The following is a 21306-nucleotide window of genomic DNA, read 5'->3' as shown; positions in this document are numbered from 1 at the left end:
CTTTATGGTGAAGGAAAACATCGTAAAGAAACCTGCATGTGTCTAATTTCAATGAAATTCTGCCACATGTGTATTCCACCAACCCGCACTGGAGCAGCGCAGTGGAATAAGCTTTAAACCTTCTCCTCAAAAAGGGAGAGGAGAAGCAGTGGCAAATTCACAGGTTGTTACGTTTACGGTTGCGAATGTTATTTATATTGTGTCTTTTCCTAAGAGATATAATTATATATAATATGATGATACGAAATATATTTAAAACGGTATAGTAAACAAGCGAGATAAATTTATTTCAACGTGAACAGATAATATAGAACCATTATTAGATAGGTTTTTTTTCTTTGATTGACAAATACCGAACCTTTAAATATTTTTTTTTTATAGAAAAGGAAGGTGGACGAGCATATGGGCCACCTGATGGTAAGTGGTCACCAACGCCCATAGACATTGGCATTGTAAGAAATGTTAACCATCGCTTACATCACCAATGCGCCACCAACCTTGGGAACTAAGATGTTATGCCCCTAGTGCCTGTAATTACACTGGCTCACTCACCCTTCAAACCAGAATACAACAATACCAAGTACTGCTGTTTTGCGGTAGAATATCTTATGAGTGGGTGGTACCTACCCAGACGAGCTTGCACAAAGCTCTACCACCAGTACTTATTGGTTAGGTTTTGTACAATATTAATAAAAATTAATGTTGTACTCAATATGTCGTTCTTATAAAATTATTTTCTTTTAGATAGTGCAGTAATTTCGGTTGCCTACACAACAACAGCAAAAATGTATTTATTATATAGTAAGAGGTACTTTCCCGGGCTTGAATCCGCAATCTTCAGTTAAAATCCACGTGTTCTTACCAATGGTCCATCTCTGTTCATAAATTAAATACCTACTTAAAATTTAAATCCTTTGTTCATTTTGTAAAACCATTTCCTGGAACTCAATGAGTTAACTTTTTTCATGAAACAATTTTTTGAATTCCAAAGCAATTTGTACGGAAATTCAAAACTTCGTAGTGGATTATGATGAACTTTTTGAGGTAAGACGAAATATGCCGAATATTCAAAGACCGAGGCTACACTCTCATTAATTTCTCTTTAAAAGGTTTTTTTTTCAAAACGCTAACGAATCACAAAAATGCAAACATACCTTTATTTAAAGGCATGTTTATATTAATATAACATGCTTTATTGTATTAATTTAATGTTGTACACCGACACAGTAAAAATAATAATACAGGTATAATTAAAAATTAAATTAATGCTATGTAAAAAGTTTTCAAAGTCATATACAACAACATACATATTTATGTAATTTTACATAAATTATTATTACTTTTTGATTATTATTAAAGTCATTAAAATATCTGATACTCTTATTTATTTATCATGAATAAAAGAAAACCATTAAAAAGTATATGAATAATAAATAAGGCGTATTATTATGTACAAGATTATACAAATGATATAAAAAATATTCGTTAGTTCTTACGGCGGGTTATATAAATGTAATTATGTATATATTATTTACAGTTATGTGACTATATTAATAATGAAAAAGTGTAATAAAGGAGCTTAGTACATGTCCTTCTCGATGGAGTTATGTTTCCGAACCGATGGTAGCTGTAAATTATCTTGTAAAATTACGAATCAAAAGTACTTATAGGAGACTACTTAAATTAAGTGTATTTTAAATTTTGGCTTTTATTAACCACAAGTTAATATGACGTAATTATAGTCTCACCTTAATAAACAAATCCATTGCAAAGCCATCTCCCGTTTGCGTGGTAAACGGAGGTTTTATTAGGAAATCTCAGCGTTTTAGTTTCTATAATACTAATATAAACAAGTAATTTACAAATCATTTTCATATAAATAACCTAAATCATCAAATTTTCTATAAATTAATGTAGTTAAAGTCTCCTTAACAAAAACAAATTTAACTGAAATTCTTAAAACAGTAAATAATATTAGTCATCTTTAAAGTGACATCAATTAATTTCACATTTTATATTGCTTTCCCTACTCTAGCTTATACTTAGCGGATCAGCTAAATACTGCATATTCAATAAATCTTTTGAAGGAGCTCCAAGGCTTGAAGACTTTGTCAATACAGTGGAGATTTCCATATTTTAACTTGTTCAAAGATGATCCCATTCTTTGACTAGAGTGATAAACGATTGATGTTTTAAATTATAAATCGTTTTTTTTTTAAATAAAGTAGGAAGTATTTAGTTTGAACAAATTCTAATTCTGCGAACGAGCTCTTGGCTCATTAATTAGTTATTGTCTTTGGTACTTTTTTTAAAATAGCGTTTTTCAGAAAAGTAAAATCATCTGAATACAAAATTTGAGCCAAATCGTTAGTGCCGTTTCTGACATACGAAATAATATATATATTATATATTATTATTATATATATTATTATATATAATATATATATCACCAATTAAAAGATCAGATTACAAAAACTACATTAGTGTGCACAAGAGTTCCTTGAGCTTATCCGACCACCGTCGTTCTATAACCAGAGTACTATCGCGGTAGGATATCATACACGTGCCGTGCATAATATCACAGTCTGTGTCGTAGTGTTGGCACATCATACGCAATTCACGTCCGAAAGCGGCACTAGTCCAAAAAAGCAGTTGATGATAACAACATTTTAGATTAGTTTTTAGTTTAACTAAAGTTAAGATCTTTCAATAGTTAGTTGTTAAAGATTATTTCTTAACATTACTTTTATTGGCGACAGTACCGGCTGAAACAAATATACATTGTTGTTTTTTTTTTGTGAGATTCCGTTGAAAGTATTACTTTTTAATAATAATTATAAACGCATTAAAACAAAAGGTTAACATACAATTGATGATCATTGGTAAGAATGATTTAAATAAATATTATTATCCATCAAGCCGCATTGGTGCAAAACCTTTCTCTTAAAAATGAGAGGGGGCCTTAGCCCAGCAGTGGGATATTTACAAGTTATTATTTTACTATTTTTACTATGCATATTTAAGGATAAAATACATTTTCATAATCATTATAAAAAAACTGTATATTTTAAAAACGTTTATATTCTTTCTATGATTCTCTCGATGCTTATGGTGGATTTTTGTATGTACTATTGAAAAATAAAAAAGTTTCCGAACTTGTAAAGGAAATAATATTTGATACAAATGGGTCAAGGTCATTCAATATGCAAATAAAACACAATTAACGTTGTATTATTTATTTTTGTTCGTGTTCCAGCCGCCCGGTACATCGGACGGCGTATACTCGTTACGTTTAGTACACGCAGTAACGCTACATTACCAAATTTTTGGAAATACTGATATTATCTGTGGGTCAATGCCCCGCAACGCAAACAAACCGCGGCTGCAACATTGAGAGACTAACGTATATGCCCACAGTATATACTCTATAACGAACATTTATTTACCATATAAACATTCATGACACAAATCATAAAAGAAACTATTTACACTATGCGATTTATTTTTACATATACATTGGTTATTGCTCTATTTCAGAAGAGATTTCAATAGATGAAACTTCATTCGAAGTGACATTGTTTTTTTTTTTAATTTATCTAAATGAACACTGAAGGTAAAGGAAGGAATGCTTTGGCACCATCTGTCAATACTATTGGGTGATTAAAGATCTCATAGGAATCTAATAATTAGTTCATTCATTTTAGTGCTACCCTAAACAATATTATCTATATATTTGCTAGACCCCGATCATTTTAATGAGAGGTTTTACATTTTCAATAACATTTATTTTATTTGCATTATATATGCAAAGTGAATAATTCAAAATTTCGATTGTTAAAATATAATAGTCTGCGTTATATGCATATAAACAGACAATTATTTTGAGGATTACAATATGCAGTACGACTAAATAATTGACCCAAATTCGGCGATCCTAGATAAAGGACGGAACACCTTGAATCGGATGTAATTTTCATTCGTTATCTGATAATGATAACTGAAAGCATTATTAATTTATAATTTCATAAGTAAATAAATTTGATATTTACAAAAAACAGAGAGTTGTGCGTAACAAAGAACAAATAAATTAAACACTATTAACTCAATACAGTGACAATAGTTAGAAATATACGTATAGGAATAGTTATCAGATATGTTATTCGTTAGATTTGTTTTCTTGTTAAAGTATTAATTTAAATTAGACAATATAATGTTAAATTTGAAAAGTCTACTTGATTTACATCTCATTAAAGCGACCGGGTACATTTACATAAATTCACAACATATATTTTTATCTACATAAATATGGCAATCTGACATTGTCTCTCATTGATGCTGCCGCGTCGAAGCCAACTGAAGCCGTGCGCCGTAGTCACTACACACTACTGCCGCTACTGCGGCTGGCTACACACTGTCGAGCGACACTTCAAGTCATATTTACATCTATGCTGTATGTACGGATCGTACTATTGAATATAACATTAGTTACATTAAATATAAATAAATTAGTTACATCATATCGTTAGTACTAGACGCCCGCGATCTCTTCAAAAACATCGACACGATAATAGACACCGGGTCGTAGAAAGTCTTATAAAAGCAGTTTATCATATTATATTTTCTCTTAAAGACAAAACTCTTTCAACGTTCTTACTATCAATACGGATTGCACCTATTTTATAGGCTATACACGAAACAAAAGCTAATATGAATGTATGTAAAAGCGATGTAGATATGTTATGTAAATTTTAAACATTTTCCATAAATTATTAGTTATTAATTACATATCGTATAGAAAATTTTAATATTAGTTTTCTTAATCGTTATGGCATATAAAGTTTAAAAATCGTTGTTGCAGCTATATATTATTTGTTTAAGGTGTTTCCAATAATACGACCCGAAATATTCATTCGTGACGTCACAAATGAAATTAGTGTATGCTTCTAATGATAATCTAAATTTAATTAATGTACGTATTGCAATATTTATACTGTTTCGTTTATGTTATATTTATACGATTGGAAGATGAGTGACTTAGCTGCGAATAGTAATACACTAATTCCATTATTGACATCCCTGTACATACGCGTAGGCTATACATAATGTGATAGATTTTTATAAATTCACTTCTAAAATCATATTGTCATAGATTTTCAACCTTCAGAAAAGATTATTATGTAGAAATATCCGTGCATGAATTCTCTACCACGATCTAAACGAGTCGCATACAAGTTGCAACGGTCTAATAACTAGGAATAAATTCTCTTTTTTCATTTATTTACTTTTAATCAATACATAAGCACATTAACAGGTCAATACAATAAAGTCCAACGTTTCTTATTTATTTAGAAATATATTACGTTAATATTAATTCAACATACAGCATGGTGAGAGATCCTCCCCATTGTAAATTAGTGAGAGTACAATAAGAATTCATGAGCGAACATTCGGTTTATATAAAAGGCGAGGTTCCAACACAAGTCCTAGTATTATCACAAACAAGAAACAGGTAAAACGGTAAAGTATCAAAAACGTTGTGTCCCATATCAGTCGTGTTCTTTGTGCAATGCTATTTTTATAATAAACATTTATAACAAAACTTCTCTTGAAGTGTTGCTCAAAAGTCACTTGTAACCAAACAGCCTCCGACAGACATATAAATTAGTGTTATTAATACAATATGCTCTCTATATAAAATGGACCAATCATGGCAGTGAAAATTTAATCAGTGCTGTCATTGGTCGATTTCTACCACCCTTATATGTCTAGCAGATGCTAGTTTTAAGAACTGAGGTATTATATTCGAATTTCAACGTTATGTGCTCTCCAGTACCAACTTAGGTTGCAAATCGTTTTTGTCAGAAAAATATTAAAATTTTCCAAATTGAATAAGATTTGAAATATTATACTTCTTAAGATATAGATTTATAAAATTAAAAATAGCATAACTTTTACTAGACTATAAACAATTATATTAAAATCCTTTGAAATTCGTAAATAATAACTCCGATCTTGAGATTGCGACCGATCTCATATGATAAAAAAATCCTTTCCTTCATAGAATTAGCGACTCGTAAAAATGCTTTACTAAATTCTATATTAGTTTAATATACCGTTATACATATATTTAAGTTATTAATGAACAAGGATTATTTTGAATATTCGAAATTTTTCATAACAGCAACGCTAGACCTTCTAACTTGTCACGTAATCGCTCGTTCTACGACGGATGTCCATCGAGTGGTACCAACTACGAGCTACTGATATGGTCTCAGTCTCAAGACGGTCCGCGTCTGATCTATGATACTCTCCCTACTCGACCTACTGACTTGTGTCTACTGTCGACACTCACGAGTCACGGTGGTACGAACCATTATCGTGGTATACTTTAATGAATGAAATCCTTCGCATGATAGTGTTTCTCGTGAGCCGATTGCGTGTCGAATGTCTACGCAAGCCTCTGATATGTGGGACGATGTGTGTAGCGCTTCGGGCCGTCCGCCGAGGCCCACCCTAACGGTACAAAATCGGAGCGTACCTACATATACGTATTTAATTATATACAATGTACAATATAATACGATAAACACTATTGCGTCTAAGGGGCGGACCGCCGGCGGGCGGCGAGGCGTTGCCTCGCGCGTCAGAAGGTAAACATTCTCACAATAATATACACCGTAACTCGCTCTATATATAACAAATATTTCACGAGCGCGCAACACGCTCGTCGAACAACATAATATACAGCAGAATCGTAGCACTCTTTCGATTCAATAAAAAAATTGACTAGAAAATCTCAATTCGCTATGAGCACTATGTGTGCGTGGATGTCGAGGAGAAGATATCAGCGGCGCGCCACGCCTCCGCCTCCTCCTCCGCGTCGTACTGCTGCAGAAAAGGATTGGTGGAACTGTAGCGCGGGCTTGGCGCGCCCGAGTTCAGTGTCACCGCCAGCCCCGCTGATGTGCCCGGAATAGCGGACCGTGGTGACTCGCGTGAACCCCCCTCTCGTGGCGTGCCTTCGCGTGATGGTCCCTCGCGCGGCGTACCCTCGCGCGATGTACCCTCGCGCATTTCCCTCGAAACGAACTCCCTTGGCGTTGTCGCTCTTGGAGTCGAGTCTCGGGGAGTATTGCGGGGTGACTCTCGCGGAGAGGCTCGAGGAGAGTGTCTCGGTGACGAACGAGGCGAACTCGCCCGCTCCGGCTGCCGCAGTATTGACGAAACGGATCCGCCGTGCTTGATAGTGTCAGCTGGACTGTGACTCCCGGAACTGCTACTGGGCGAACCGGGGGACGATACTGTCACCTGACGGGAGCGAGGCGGAGCGGGCAGAGGGCCTCGAAGAGGCGACTGCGGACGATATTGGCCGGCCCTGACTGATGAGAGAACCTGAAAGCGAAAAGAAGTTAATCGTTATGGTTGTATTGATAAAATATAAAAATCTTACGAAATACATACATGTGCGGGCGGCGAGCGGTCGGCCACGGGCCGAGCCGAGAGAGCTGGCGGCGGAGATGCTGCTGATGCTCCCGCTTGATGCCGATATGGACTGACTGAGGGCGGAACTCGGCCTGGTCAGATATAACAGGACTAGTTATTCATTTATTAATTTACATCAAAATCAAAATAATAATCAGATGAGCTATAAGTTACAACAAAAGTGTATAAATTATGATTTTAAGCGCATTAAGTAACTCATGAATTCATTGAATCCAATAACAAAAAAAAATATATACAAACATATATTAGCAAAACTGAGTGCTGTTCAAAGCCAAGTACAATAAACAGTTCGACACGGGTCATCATCGTAGCAAAGAGTCATAACACCTAAAACCTAAACTAGCATCACAAATACTAATAAATATTTGAACCTGGGGGCAGGGTGGCTGAGGCCACTGGCGACGCACTGACTCTGTTTCCACGCGGCCCGGTTGCTGGCTCGCCGCGCCGAACTGTCTACAAACATACATGCGTTAAGGTACCGCTTAGTTTAATCACAACAACGACAACAATAACGACATGCAACAAATAACAAAATGCACAAGCAAAGATAAAATATTCATTATGAGTATAATTATGTGGTTTTGATTCAAAATGAACTGATATGATATATGTATATAGCATATTATGTGTAAGCTGCTTTGATTGTAAAACATTTATTATATGTCGTATTTGTAGGATGTTAATTAACCAATGTGATCTTTATTTTAACCTCACCACGAGAATTTGTGTTAGTTTTATTTTGTCAATCTTAGGTTGAATGCAAAAAAAATGACAATTAAATTACTACAAAGAGAAGTGTAACAAAAAAGCAGCATATTATAACATTTAGAATATATAAAATAGAAAGAAAAACATTAAGAGTGATATTTTCTGAAAAGTTAATAAAAATATAAAATAATCAAGCAAATTTATAAAAACGTGAAAAAAGCAGCGACACAGACGACGACATTACCTGAACGTTTCGGAGGTGGCCAAATCTGTAAGAGGCATTGGAGGACGTGAATCGGACGTTGATAGTCCATCTCCGCTGGTGGTTGTGATTGGAGCATTAGAGGTGGTGCCATTGCAACTGCCAAATGCTGTGGTGACATTTTATTACGGTCTTGGGCAGCCACTACCAGGGCCAAATGGTCAAGAAGGAAGACCAAGGTAGCGCGAGCAGCACGAGGCAGACATTCAACTATAGATGCCATTAAACGAGCATTTCCTTCTTTGTCATCTGGAAGGCATACACCTGTAAAGAAACCATTCGTTATTTATTGGTGACATATATGTTTAATATAACCATACTATTAAGGGTTATATTAAGCAATTAAAAATTGAATTAATTAATAAAGGTTACAATAAATAAATATGTCACTTTATTTAATGGCAACACCAAGCAGCGATTTTTTAAAAAGTACAGGAACATGAATCATTTATAAGCAAGTGGATAACGAACCTAAAGCATCCAAGGTCATTTGGTATAAGCAACGGCTAAACAGTGGCTGGGGCAGCTCCGTCAAATAATCCTTTAACACGCCGGTGATAACGTTGATATCAGGAACTGAGTCTGGAGTCAGTTCTACACCACGAGCGTTGCGCTCAAAAGCTTCTCTCAGTATACGCTTTTTGTTTGCGGAACCGCATAATCGATAGAGACCTTTAATTAAAATTATTATATGCATATAAAAGATTTAAACGGACTGTTTATGGAAATATAAGTAATACAAATAATAATACATCAGTTTTCAATGCATAAAAAGATAATAAGTAACAGTAGTAACAGCCTGTTAATGTCCCACTGCTGGGCTAAGGCCTCCTCTCCCTTTTGAGGAGAAGGTTTGGAGCTTATTCCAGGATAATATCATACCTATAATATCCAAGCCACGTCTCTCTATCTCTTCCACACACCGTCTCACTACCAACGGCACAGGTGGTGCGTGTGGTGGTCTTAGTTCCCGCGCCACTACCGTCTCCAACTCTGCACCGAATAATGGTGGTGGCGCTAGACGCGGTGCAGCGGGTCGACGACGAAACAGCTCGTGTGGCTCCGTATGACGGACGCGCATGTAGAGAGTACCTCGGGGCTCCATCTAATAAAATAATATAATTTAATTCAGACATCTAAAATAGTAGTTTATTCAAGCAAAAAATGTTTTTCTTATTAATATCTAAATAAAATGTCATAAATAAGTTAAACCATATACTGTATCTTACTTTTATCGCAAGCTGGTGAGATGGAGAACGAGCTAGTAAATCTGGCAATGTAATAGCTCCTCGGAAACACAGCTTGTGCCTGTGCTGTGGATCCCAGGAGTATACCAATACGTCAAGCTGGCGATTGTCAACAAGTTCTAACTCAAATGACTCGTCCCAATCAAATTGAAGCTCACCAGTTCGTACCTAATTAAATAAGAAAATTATTATTAATTGATTATTATATTTGTCGTTCAGTTTTACTTGATAGTAGGCTTTGTACAAGCACGCCTTAGTAGATACCACACACTCATTACATATTATTACCGTCAAACAGCAATACTTAGTATCGTTGTGTTCCGATTTAAAAACACAAGAAACATAACTTCTCAACAGTAAGGGTCAGTAATTAAATTTTACAGGCGGTGATGACCACTTACCACAAGTAGGCTCATTTGCAAATCTGCCTACCATTTCTAAATTAAAATAAATTGTGTAATAAATCTGTATGAATCCAATTGCTTTTGTTCAATTATCAGTAGCACAAATTGAATAATTATTCATTACAATGATGCAACGACTTTATTTATTACGATTAACTACAATAAGTAACTTGTGTAAAATAAATTACTTACCACTGTACGTGCTTTATGAACGCGATCGCACTCTAATACACAATACAGATCACGGGGTGCCACTGGAGGCTGTGGTGGTGCGAGTGGTCCAGATGGCGGAGATCCAGGTGAAGATCCAGATGGTGCTGGACGCAAACCTCGACCAGCGAGTAGGTGAACCCACAGCATCCCAGAAACTCCTCCAGATATACGTGATAATCCTGTCATTGATGTAGAAAGCCCTCCTGTACCCGGTTTGTCGACTTTGTATTTTAGGAACTCTGTAAAAACAATTATGGTTATATGCATACAACTTTTAGTTTGATTAGTCATTATTATAATTTCTTAACACATATCATAATTCTATCACCATTAGGATTGATATCCAGATGGCGCTGATGCCTTGAGCCAGGTGTCGGTACAGGGCTAGGGTTGGGGCAGCTGAATTTAGACCCCAATTCGAGCAATTGTCTGACGCGTCGAGCTGATGGAGATCCACCAGCTGTAGGACCAAGCTGCTGGGATGAGAGTGAGCGCGCGGGTAAATGACGAGGTCTTTCAATTCGACGAGTGGCCAAACCGAGTGATGAACCAAAGCGGCTGCCACTTTCCATCTGGAATTTGGTATCGAAAATGTTAAAGCTCCAAACATTATTGTAATAAGTATATAACAAAAATATAAGTATAAATAAAGGATGTACTTTACAAAATTAAAATTAACCACTAGTAACTCCTTTAAAAATTTTTGCGTACATTTAGTGTAAGCTATAATTTATTATTTGCTTAATATAAAATAATGACTTATAAATACTATATTTTGCATGAATTTTGCAATCCCTTAAACACATAAAATTTTGTACTTATTATAATTTACGAGTATACTTATGACGGTAAAACGAGGTTAAACATTGAAATAACTATAATTCTAGATAAGTAAAATTTCTTCAACAAATCTTCTATTAATATCTTACAGAATAAAACACTGTTACCAGTAGAGAGCCTGCAGTTCTAATGATAAAATTTAAATGTTACTATTATCTTACGTTTTTAAGAGCATCATGTATATTTTCGGCGGAGTAGTGCGTAGGCAGTCTTGGACGAAGCGTTTCATACAGCGCACTTGTAGATGGGGCCCGAGATAACCACGCGCGATATTCATCAGAAGTGAACACTGAGGGAGAAGAAGGCAATCGACCTGCACATAATATTTGAAACATCGAAATTTTGAGAGTAAAAAAAATATATTCAGTTAGTACTAACCTTACTTGTTATAATAGTCTAAAAATTTAACTTCTGCGAAATTATCATCAATATAGCCAATTATTGAATTAATTTGAACATAACATTAGCAATTAATTAATGGATGACTGCTTCCATAATCAATTAAACACGAAAAATGATAGAAAACTGATAAAAATGGTACATATATAAAATTAAAATTATAAAAAAAAACAAATAAATCTTTGAAATACCTCTGGAAGAGCGTAAGTCTAATCTCGAAGATAAAGGTTCAGGCTCATCTTGAAGAACGCTTCCTGCGCGTCTTGACAGCCCCAATCTATTTAAAAAAATAGAGATTTAATTTTTTTTAAATGAATAAACTTACACTTATTGTCTTAATATTGAACCTCACCGTTGACCAGTTCCTCTTACGTCTCTCGGTAATGAATTAAACTTCGATCCAATATCTCTTCCAAGAGTACTACTTCTATAACCACTTAATCCAGAATAATAAGGAGTTCTTGTTGGAGCAGTAGCTTCTGTATCAGATGAGTAATCCAAACTGCGATTCCGTCTTGTAGTTCCAAATTTACTGCCATAAGATGGTAGTCCTAATCCTGTAGTTCCATAACCTGCTCCAAGAGTTGAGCTCAATCCAGTTCCCGATAATCCAGTCCCCAGTCCTGAACCTGTCAAGCCTGAGCCTACCAAGCTTGAACCTGTTAAACCACTTAGGCCAGTGGATGATAATCCAGACGGTAGACCAGGTCCTCCTAAGCCGGTTCCTCCAAGACCAGTACCTGTAAGACTAGACGGTAGACCAGAACCAGTCATGCCCACTCCACCATAACGCTGTCCATATCTACTCAAAGTGGAAGCTGCAAAGATAAAAGCAAAAACCGTAATGTTACATCCTTCTTTTACTAATAATCATAATAATCTATTATTTCAAAATAGTCCATTATACAAGTACCAGGTCCTGCAGCAGAAGCTTTCAAACTAGATCGAAGTAACGAATGACGACCGAAATCAGAATGCGTTTCCGCCCTTGGCAACTGTTGTTCAGATCCGGATCGCGGCACTCTGCCTCCAAAACGAGTGCTATAATTAAAATATATTTGTAAGCTTATATAACAATCGTAAATTTTACGTTAATTACATTATTCACATAAATCTTATAAGTCGTTTAAAGTTAAGTGACACATACCTTCCAGTTTCGGGATAGAAAGAGTGTACTTTTTCTGCTAAACTCTCTAATGTGTTCGGATAAGATCGTTCATATGGAACAAAATGTGTTGCAGATGATTTCGGCTGTTCCGTTATAACAGGTGGCGGTGGGCGATAGCTGTTGACAAATTTGTAATTATTTCATAGAGACCGAATATTAATTTTTTTTTTATATTCGCCGAGAGGGCAAATGATTCTACTCCACCTGATGGTAAGTGGTAGTAGAGTCCAAACGCGACGACGAGGAGGGGAACACGTGAGCTGGTAAGGAATTCCATTTTTTGGAAGTGCGACAAAGAAAGGAGTTGCCAAATTTCTTTGTTCGCGATGGAATTGATGTCACAGTTAGGCGGTGACATCGAGAACCAGCTCGCGTGGACTTAAGAAGGAAGGGGGAAGCAGGAATTAGAAAGAATAATTCCTCAGAGCACTCGCCGTGATACAGTCGATAGAAAGCGCTCAGTGCTGCTATCTCACGACGCAATTGTAAAGGTTCAAGGGTGTATGTGACCTTTACGTCGCCAATAATGCGTACGGCACGTCGCTGCAACCGGTCCAAGGCCTCAAGTAGGTACATAGCGGAGCCATCCCAAAGGAGCGAGCAATATTCCACGCAAGACCGTACCTGTGTTTTGTACAGCAGGCACAGTTGTTGTGGCGTGAAAAAGCGCCGCACCTTGTTTAGAACTCCGAATTTCCGTGAAGCTGTTTTTATAACAGCCTCGATGTAATCCCTTGGACTAAGGTCGCAGCGAACGTCAATCTCCAGCATGGCGATTTTGCTTTGCATCACCAGCGGAGTACCACAGAGGGAGGGAAGAGGGGAAAATCTTGACTTTTTCGCCGTGAGAGCGCATATCTGTGTTTTCTTGGCATTAAACTCAACAAGATTATCAGAGCCCCATTTGGCGATGAGCTCTAACGTCCTATCGAGTTCAATGACAAGATCCTTCCGCCTCTCCTCAATTTCCGCTCGCCTAGCCACTGCGCGTCCGTGGTATCCACATTTGCACTGTACTATCGTCTGCATAGCAATGTATGTTCCCAAGAGAGAGCATATCATTGATATGCAAAAGAAAGAGTGTGGGAGATAGCAAAGATCCCTGGGGGACCCCAGCATTCACTACATAGAATTGTGAAGCGCAACCATCAACTAAAACACGAAGGCTACGCTTGTGTAGGAAGCTGGCAATCCAGGTGCATAGCTGAGAGACCATTCATTATTCATTATTTCAGAGTCACCGAATATTAATAAAATATTTAATGTAAACATCTTAAGTGCAAAAGCTGTATTGAGTAAATTAAGGACTGGGCTAAGACCTCCTCTCGTTTTTGAGAAGTGGCCTTACTCCACCATGCTGCTCCAATGGAGGTTGGTGAATACACGTGGATTCAATGGGGATCTCATCCACTACGTGCAGGTTTAACGTGCAGGTTTGAACTCAGAATCATCGACTAAGACTCACTTTTAATCACTGGGCCATCACGGCTCTTAAAAAAGCTGTAGGCTTTGATGATAAAATATTTACCTCCACGTCGAATGATCAGACGGTGGTCGTGAATTATAATATAGATCTAGCGGAGTTGAGTCAGGCGACAATGCTCCAAGCTGCATACGGCTTCGCTCTTCTCTGCCATCACCAACAGGTCGCACAGAACTGCCAGGACCTCCCGTTGAACGCAGAGTACCATGTCTAAAGGATAAGATAATTAAATAATAACTATTTATAGACAATTTTACATAGTAACAGTTTACATAGTTTGAATGAAAAGGATTTATTTTTTTGGAATATTTTAATCGCATCACCATTCTATTTACTCATTCGATTTATAATAGTTAATTTCAGAATATAATTTACTGTGAATAGAGTCCGTCGACCCTGTCTCGATCTCTGTCATCATCGTCCCGGCAGTCGCGTTTCAACACCACCACTGGTGGTGGTTTGTGCTCAGGGCGCGGTAACGATGGTGATCCAGGACCTGATTTTCCTGGCAATAAAATATTAAATTTAAACTTTACTTGTCATTAAATAACTTTTTTACTGCATTCGTAGATTTTACATTTAATTTCTCTTAATGGTCGTATAATTATTTTAGTTTGAGCTTGTTAATTTTAAAGAAATAATATTTTAAAATTAAATTTTATACCATACCTTTTCTCTGTCTGGTGCATAGCAACAAACGTCGTGGTATTGACATAATAATCACTACATCGTCAAGTGACATTCGCCTGACATCAACTAAGTTGACGGCCAGGATCTCATCCCCAACCTTCAGGCACCCGCTATTGTAAACTGCCGATTCCAAAGCTATTCTGGATATAAATACTCCATCTGTCCTTGCACCGCCATCTCCTTCTCTAATGTAAAGACCCAAGGTTTGACCAGGGCGCTTGACGATTTCCACTAGTTGAACTATGTGGCGTGCGTCCTGCAACGAAGTCGTGTTTGCAAAAATTCTAAAGTGTAGATTATATAGATAATATTAATTTAGCATCAGTCCGTACAATTTTGCCAAATTCCTCAATTCATCTGTATATATAATTGTAATACCTTATCTCATTATTCTTAAAAATGTTTTGATTTCTTTCAATAGTGTGTATGGAAAAAATCACCTTTTACAACCACCATTAAAACTTACGTAAGTATATTTCGTTTATTTACTTCCTTTTTAGTTAGAAAATTGGAAGTCAGTATAAAGTGACTGTGAGTTTTTAAACTCTATATTAATCAAATTAGCTTCACAATCATTCTATTTGGTGACAAAATTTTCTGAAGTATAAATACACTTTCTAAACGAACCAGTTCATCGGTAGAAGATTCAATTTAAATGGTATCGTTGACATGAGTGACTAATTTAAGGTTTCGTGGTGGAGTGATTTGACCGTTTGTTCGAAGCATTCTCCGTTTGGCAATGCAAAGTCACAAATAGACGCAATAGTCGAATCAACCACAGAATGCGGCAGGACTCCCACAATGCATAGCAAGGGACAAGAACTGAGAGTGCACATCCCAACAATGCTAGTCTAGATTGCGTTCGCATTCCCACCGATCTAGGCCAGGAACAATAGGGCTGTCTGGAGTGAGCTCTTCAACGTTCTGCTCGGTTACGAGCTGAGTATTCAGGTCAATGGAACAGGCAAAATTACCTGTTTTAAAACGAAATTAAATGGTAATCCAGAATATGTAAATATCGATGAATAATTTACCCTACAAGGGATATTGACTTGACGTGACTGTGACGTGTGGAAAACGCTACCTTTGGAAGTTAAGTTGGAGCTACCTTTGGAAATAATACCATACATTATATTATCTTACTTTAATTTTAAAGTGATAATCAAATATATTTTAAATTATGATATTACAATTGACAAGTGCTTTTCGATAATTTACGAATGTTATATGCACATACTTGCAGAGAAAAGAACTTCTTAGCGGCTTCTATATTATTTCTGCCAACTTGTCTCAATTCAAGAATCCGTACTATCATCTCACCGCGTCGCTCCACTGCCTGTAAAATATTAAATAACATTAATAGAAACTCAAGCCATGAGATGTAGAAAACAAATTGTAGATACAAGTTTATTCAATAAATTTCATATAACTTGCTACGTGAGCAAGATACGCAACTGTGGAGGATAAACGGGTGGGAAAATCAATGCGAAAGAGAAATTCTAATCTTGGGAAGTCTGAGCCATCGTTTAAGGAGCAAACATACATAATATATGTGATATAAATACCTCGAGCGCCGCGGCCGTAGTGGCGTCGTGATCATTTTCAACCATTTCAATTTGCCTGAATATTTCATTGCTGACACCCGATACCTTAAATAGTTCAATGAATTATAGAATTATGTTTGTTACCTCAGAACTCCGTCACAAAAACTGATATTAGTGAAAAAATAGGGGTGAAATTTTCATTAATTACAAATTAAACATTTGTACTCAGAAAGTATGATTTAGTGAAGAAATTTATTTTTTTGTTTACTTGTACACCACACTCATAGTAATACAAAATTACACATTATTTAATAAAACAGTCTTTTCGCTTAATCTCGAATTTAAAGGTTTTTAATATTCATATATAATGATATTACAAACACATATTGCAATTATATAATTTACTTACATAACTAAAGAAAACAAATAAATTTTATTAAAAACTTGCTTGTGGCATATCTATAGGCATTACCCGTCATCTCAACCGATTAGAATATATTAGATCCCATGGCTGAATTATTTTTACCTTAAACAATTTCTATAATTATGTATAGAGAAGACAACTTAAAAGCAAGATTCATTAATTTAGAACGTTTTTAAATAAATAAAAACATGATTGCAAAAGTATTCAAACCTTCCTGAAGTCCGGCTGCAGCACGCAGGGCGGCGCATGATTGGCGCGCGAGGGCTGCGGCGGGCCGGGCGGCGCGCGGCCCGGCGAAGCCGTCAGGTCCGGCGCCGCGCGGCCATTCTCCTATTAGTGACCATAGTTTATTATTATTATTATTATTATTATTATTATTGACACTTTATTGCACCCAAACTTAAAACTAAAAATTACAATTTTTAAACAAAAAAAAAAAAAAGTTGCATGAGGTGCAACAGGCGGCCTTATCGCTAAGCAGCGATCTCTTCCAGGCAACCTTTGGGCAGAGGATCATAATATTTATAAATGGGAAGGGTACAAGCCAGTTTACCTATATACTACATACACTACTACATACATAATACATACATACATATATATACTACACTACTATTATATATAATATAAATATACATATATATATATATACTATAATAAATACATACATAAATAAATACATAATATATATAATAAAAATAGGAGATATAACAAAACAAAAAAATTAACAACGACAACGACTGCTTAGTATTAATAATGCGACAAGTAAAAGTCCTTAACCATACTTTTAAAAACGGCCAATGACTGTGCGCGCCTTGTAGCTAAGGATAATGAATTCCAAAGTCGAGAAGCTTTTGAGTTAATATAATTATAGCCAATGTGCTGTTATCGCTTAAAAAATCCTTGTTCAAAACTACAGTAGCTAATAGATGAAAAGTATTTTTGCATGATTTGAATAGTGTTTTTCAATTTCACCTTATGTTGCTGCAAAGGATAAAACAAAATACAATACAGAAAACAGAAACAGAAATATAAAAGAGACAATTTAGACAAAACAAAGCTGGCCACTAAAAGCAACCGTCGAAACAAAAAATCAGACGCGTTCACGACATACGGAAAGCGTTTGTGATTTTTGTTTTATTTTTTCCATATGCAAAATTAAAATACCACATGTAATATTTATATTCAACAATTATAAGATCCTTCATTAATATTTTAATTGCTAACGGCGGAAACGCGCTCAGGTCGACAGCACACTTCATTAATTTAGTTTCATTTATTTCTCTTTATTCTAGTTCACTATTCGTTGCGAGATGCATGTAAATGGAAAACACAATGAACGCATGAAAGGATCGTTTTCCAGAACCGTAATCCGAAACTAGGTTAAAGTTCAGAGAATAATTTCCGTGAGTTTTTCTTTTTCATAACCTTTTCGTATCTTATCATGTCAAATAATACGCTATCTGCCGTCTACAAAATTTTTCTAGAAGAAATATAAGTATTATAAACGTAATATTAAAATGAATGTTGAGTATATTAATAAATATATTCATTACAATATAAGGACCAAATCAGTGAAAGAGGAACAATATTAAATCGATTCTTTCATAAACAAATTATATACAAATCAATGCTCAATAAACTAGACATTCATTATTAACGTAAAACAATTTTATATATTCCCCACCCGTTAAGATCGTGTATCTGTGGAACATTATTCGGCGGTCGATCGAGGGAGGCGGGCGGTCCCTGACCTACTTCTCTCTCGTACGCACGAGGTCACTGTACTGCAGCTGCAAGATCCCGAATGCCGCAGAGGTGACTGGACGATCTCGAGCCACCGAGTGCTTTTATCTACCAACGCTCTACTTTCGTTAACTTATTGTTAAAATACTTAAATACACAAATATAGTTTTAAAAAAAACTTAAAAGGCGAATGAATTAATAATGCATATCCAAATTAATGAAACACTTAATAAAGAAAATAACAATTGAATGTTATTTACGCAAATTAAAAGGTGTTCAGAATTAAATTATTGCAAAAATAATTTTCGCATTATTTTATTATATATATATATATATATATATATATATATATATATATATATATATATATATATATATATATATATATAATCATCATATACAATCATTTAAAATGCATTAAAATCAACTTTAAAATACCGACAATAACGTCATAACGCTACAACGATTATGTAAATTTGTGTTTAGCGTCATGATAAAGTATGCCTTCACATACATATTGCCCATATGTTTATTATAATAATTGATACAATTCGAAATTCGTTCTTATTTCAAATTACAATACAAAAATAGAATACATGCTTTGTAATTACCATCATAATAACATGATTGAAACGATGTTATTTTAAATGATTTTTAAACCAGATAGTAATTTATATATCTGGAAACATATTTGGTGTGTTCTATTTTTTTAAATCTATTTCACTTAAATTATATTTATTAAACTGTATTATTTTAGTTTTAAGGTAATGTAGATATGTGACATCATCAGAGGACACATCTCAACAGTTAATTGCGGATTTAAGTCTGGGCTGTTTGTTTTTATCTCAATATTCGTATGCTTAATTTCGTGCTCGGCGTCGAAGAAAACATTGTGAAGAATCCAGATGAAAATCTACCAAATATTTTCGACATTTGAGCAGCGTGAAATTAGTTCCAAATCGCCTTCTCAAAAAGCAGAGGAGACCTTAACCCAGCAGTGGGACACTAACAAACTATAATGAAATGTTATCTATTTTTTAAAAGATTACTTAGATACACGAATACATTCGTTAAGTAAATAATTCTTATTAAGTTATTTATTGTGCTTAACATAAACATAGAACATTATTCATACTACAGCTAATATTAACTTGACATTTAAGTAAATTGGTATTAGTAGTATCACTTTTTATAGAAATAAATCTAGTTAGTTTCAGACGGTCTAAATAAAGCAAGTTTTAGGTCAACTTTGGACTAAATTAAACAATAAGACCAAATCTATAATGAGAAGAGTCAGACTTCTTTGCTCTTTTGCTTGCGATGACTAAAACAATTTAATATATATTAATTTTATATAAGATAAACCATACAATAAATACATACAGTAACATCAATCTAATATTTTTAATTAATTGTATTTTATTTTAAATTATCTTTAGATTGTATTCACACTAATCTTATTATCTGATATGAAATCAGTAATGTGATTCAAAGTAATAACGATTTACTTAATTTTAGTGTAGTTCTAGAATTTAAACAAAGAGACGAAAAGTTTCGCTAAAATTTAAGATTCAAGGATCATTTAACAAATCTAAATCTATCCCCTTTCTCTACGATACTTTCGTATACCACTCTAACTTTTGGACACAAAGGGATATTTCTCTGTCTATCTTTTGTAAAAATAGGTCAATGATAATTACAAAGTTATTTTTTTTAGAATTGATTCCAAATTTAATTTTCAATTATGTTGTCTAAAATTTAATCGTTCCATTAATCTTGCTTGCTCATAAAAATACGGATAAATTACTTACTACAAAACAATCTAAAGCAAACAATGGATAACAATAACGCTATAATTTTCAGACAAAATAAAAGTAAATGCAAAGTCATGCTTCATATCGGTATTGTTGATTCATTCCGTCCGAGAACAAAAAGAGGGTAACTGAAAAATGCGATTTCCGTACCATCAGACGTGACATTTTATCCACTTTCCTAACAATTACAAACATGACAGTACCACTCTTTATCTGCGTCTAGAACATTCCTAAACACTACATATTATTTCACTGTAAAATATTTTCTATTCCGACTGAATAAGATCCATGTTAGACTGAGTAATAATAATTAATATCTAGATGAGATCCACGTAATGAACAGTACAATGGCTAGGGTGAAGAATAATAAGCTGTCAAGCACTATACGATATTACCATTTTATTCGATTTAACTCTATTATTTTAAATTTGTATGGTTTTAATTGATTTAAATAAATAATACGAGTGATTTATAAATTCGTTGTCACATTTTTATTAGAAATGAAAAAAAAAGGAATTTAAATGCTCTTAAAAGTGCATGCTTCCAATTATTTGCAAACAGATAATTGTTTCAAAATGACAAACTTTATCCATTTATAAGTAAGTGCATGCTATTGCGGTATTCAGGCTATACGACGTTAAGGTTATAATTCAAATACAATTGTTCAAGCTATCGTTTATTAGTATGATTTATGTACAGTCAAATATAGCAACGCTACTTGCAGGCCTTCAAAGAAATATATGTCATTATATACCACCCCTATAAATTGTTAACTGTAAATGATTTATAAGGAATAGTAATTATTAACTTTTCAGCTATTAAGAAAAAAACTAAATATCACGTTTGTAATTAGAATTG

General features: G+C 34.8%; 1 protein-coding gene across 1 annotated transcript in view; it reads right to left on the bottom strand.

Moving 5' to 3' along the window:
- Positions 1-6012: 6012 nt before the first annotated feature.
- The window catches only part of LOC126768615 (rho GTPase-activating protein 100F), a 36998-nt gene continuing 21704 nt past the window's right edge, over positions 6013-21306 (bottom strand). The window contains exons 2-21 of the mRNA XM_050486808.1: positions 17099-17218; positions 16486-16569; positions 16158-16256; positions 14900-15176; positions 14606-14735; positions 14276-14440; positions 12727-12864; positions 12493-12620; positions 11932-12397; positions 11771-11856; positions 11342-11493; positions 10669-10912; positions 10320-10579; positions 9706-9891; positions 9359-9581; positions 8948-9148; positions 8459-8740; positions 7875-7955; positions 7462-7574; positions 6013-7392 (exon numbers count right to left, since the gene is read on the bottom strand). Coding sequence (XP_050342765.1) covers positions 6814-7392; positions 7462-7574; positions 7875-7955; positions 8459-8740; positions 8948-9148; positions 9359-9581; positions 9706-9891; positions 10320-10579; positions 10669-10912; positions 11342-11493; positions 11771-11856; positions 11932-12397; positions 12493-12620; positions 12727-12864; positions 14276-14440; positions 14606-14735; positions 14900-15176; positions 16158-16256; positions 16486-16569; positions 17099-17218 — 4014 coding nt within the window. The 3' untranslated portion in view covers positions 6013-6813. The remainder of the gene's footprint in view (positions 7393-7461; positions 7575-7874; positions 7956-8458; positions 8741-8947; positions 9149-9358; positions 9582-9705; positions 9892-10319; positions 10580-10668; positions 10913-11341; positions 11494-11770; positions 11857-11931; positions 12398-12492; positions 12621-12726; positions 12865-14275; positions 14441-14605; positions 14736-14899; positions 15177-16157; positions 16257-16485; positions 16570-17098; positions 17219-21306) is intronic.

The sequence above is a fragment of the Nymphalis io genome, chromosome 5 (assembly GCF_905147045.1).
Source record: "Nymphalis io chromosome 5, ilAglIoxx1.1, whole genome shotgun sequence".
NCBI classification, from domain to species: Eukaryota; Metazoa; Arthropoda; class Insecta; order Lepidoptera; family Nymphalidae; genus Nymphalis; species Nymphalis io.
This window is presented reverse-complemented; position numbering and strand designations above follow the sequence as displayed.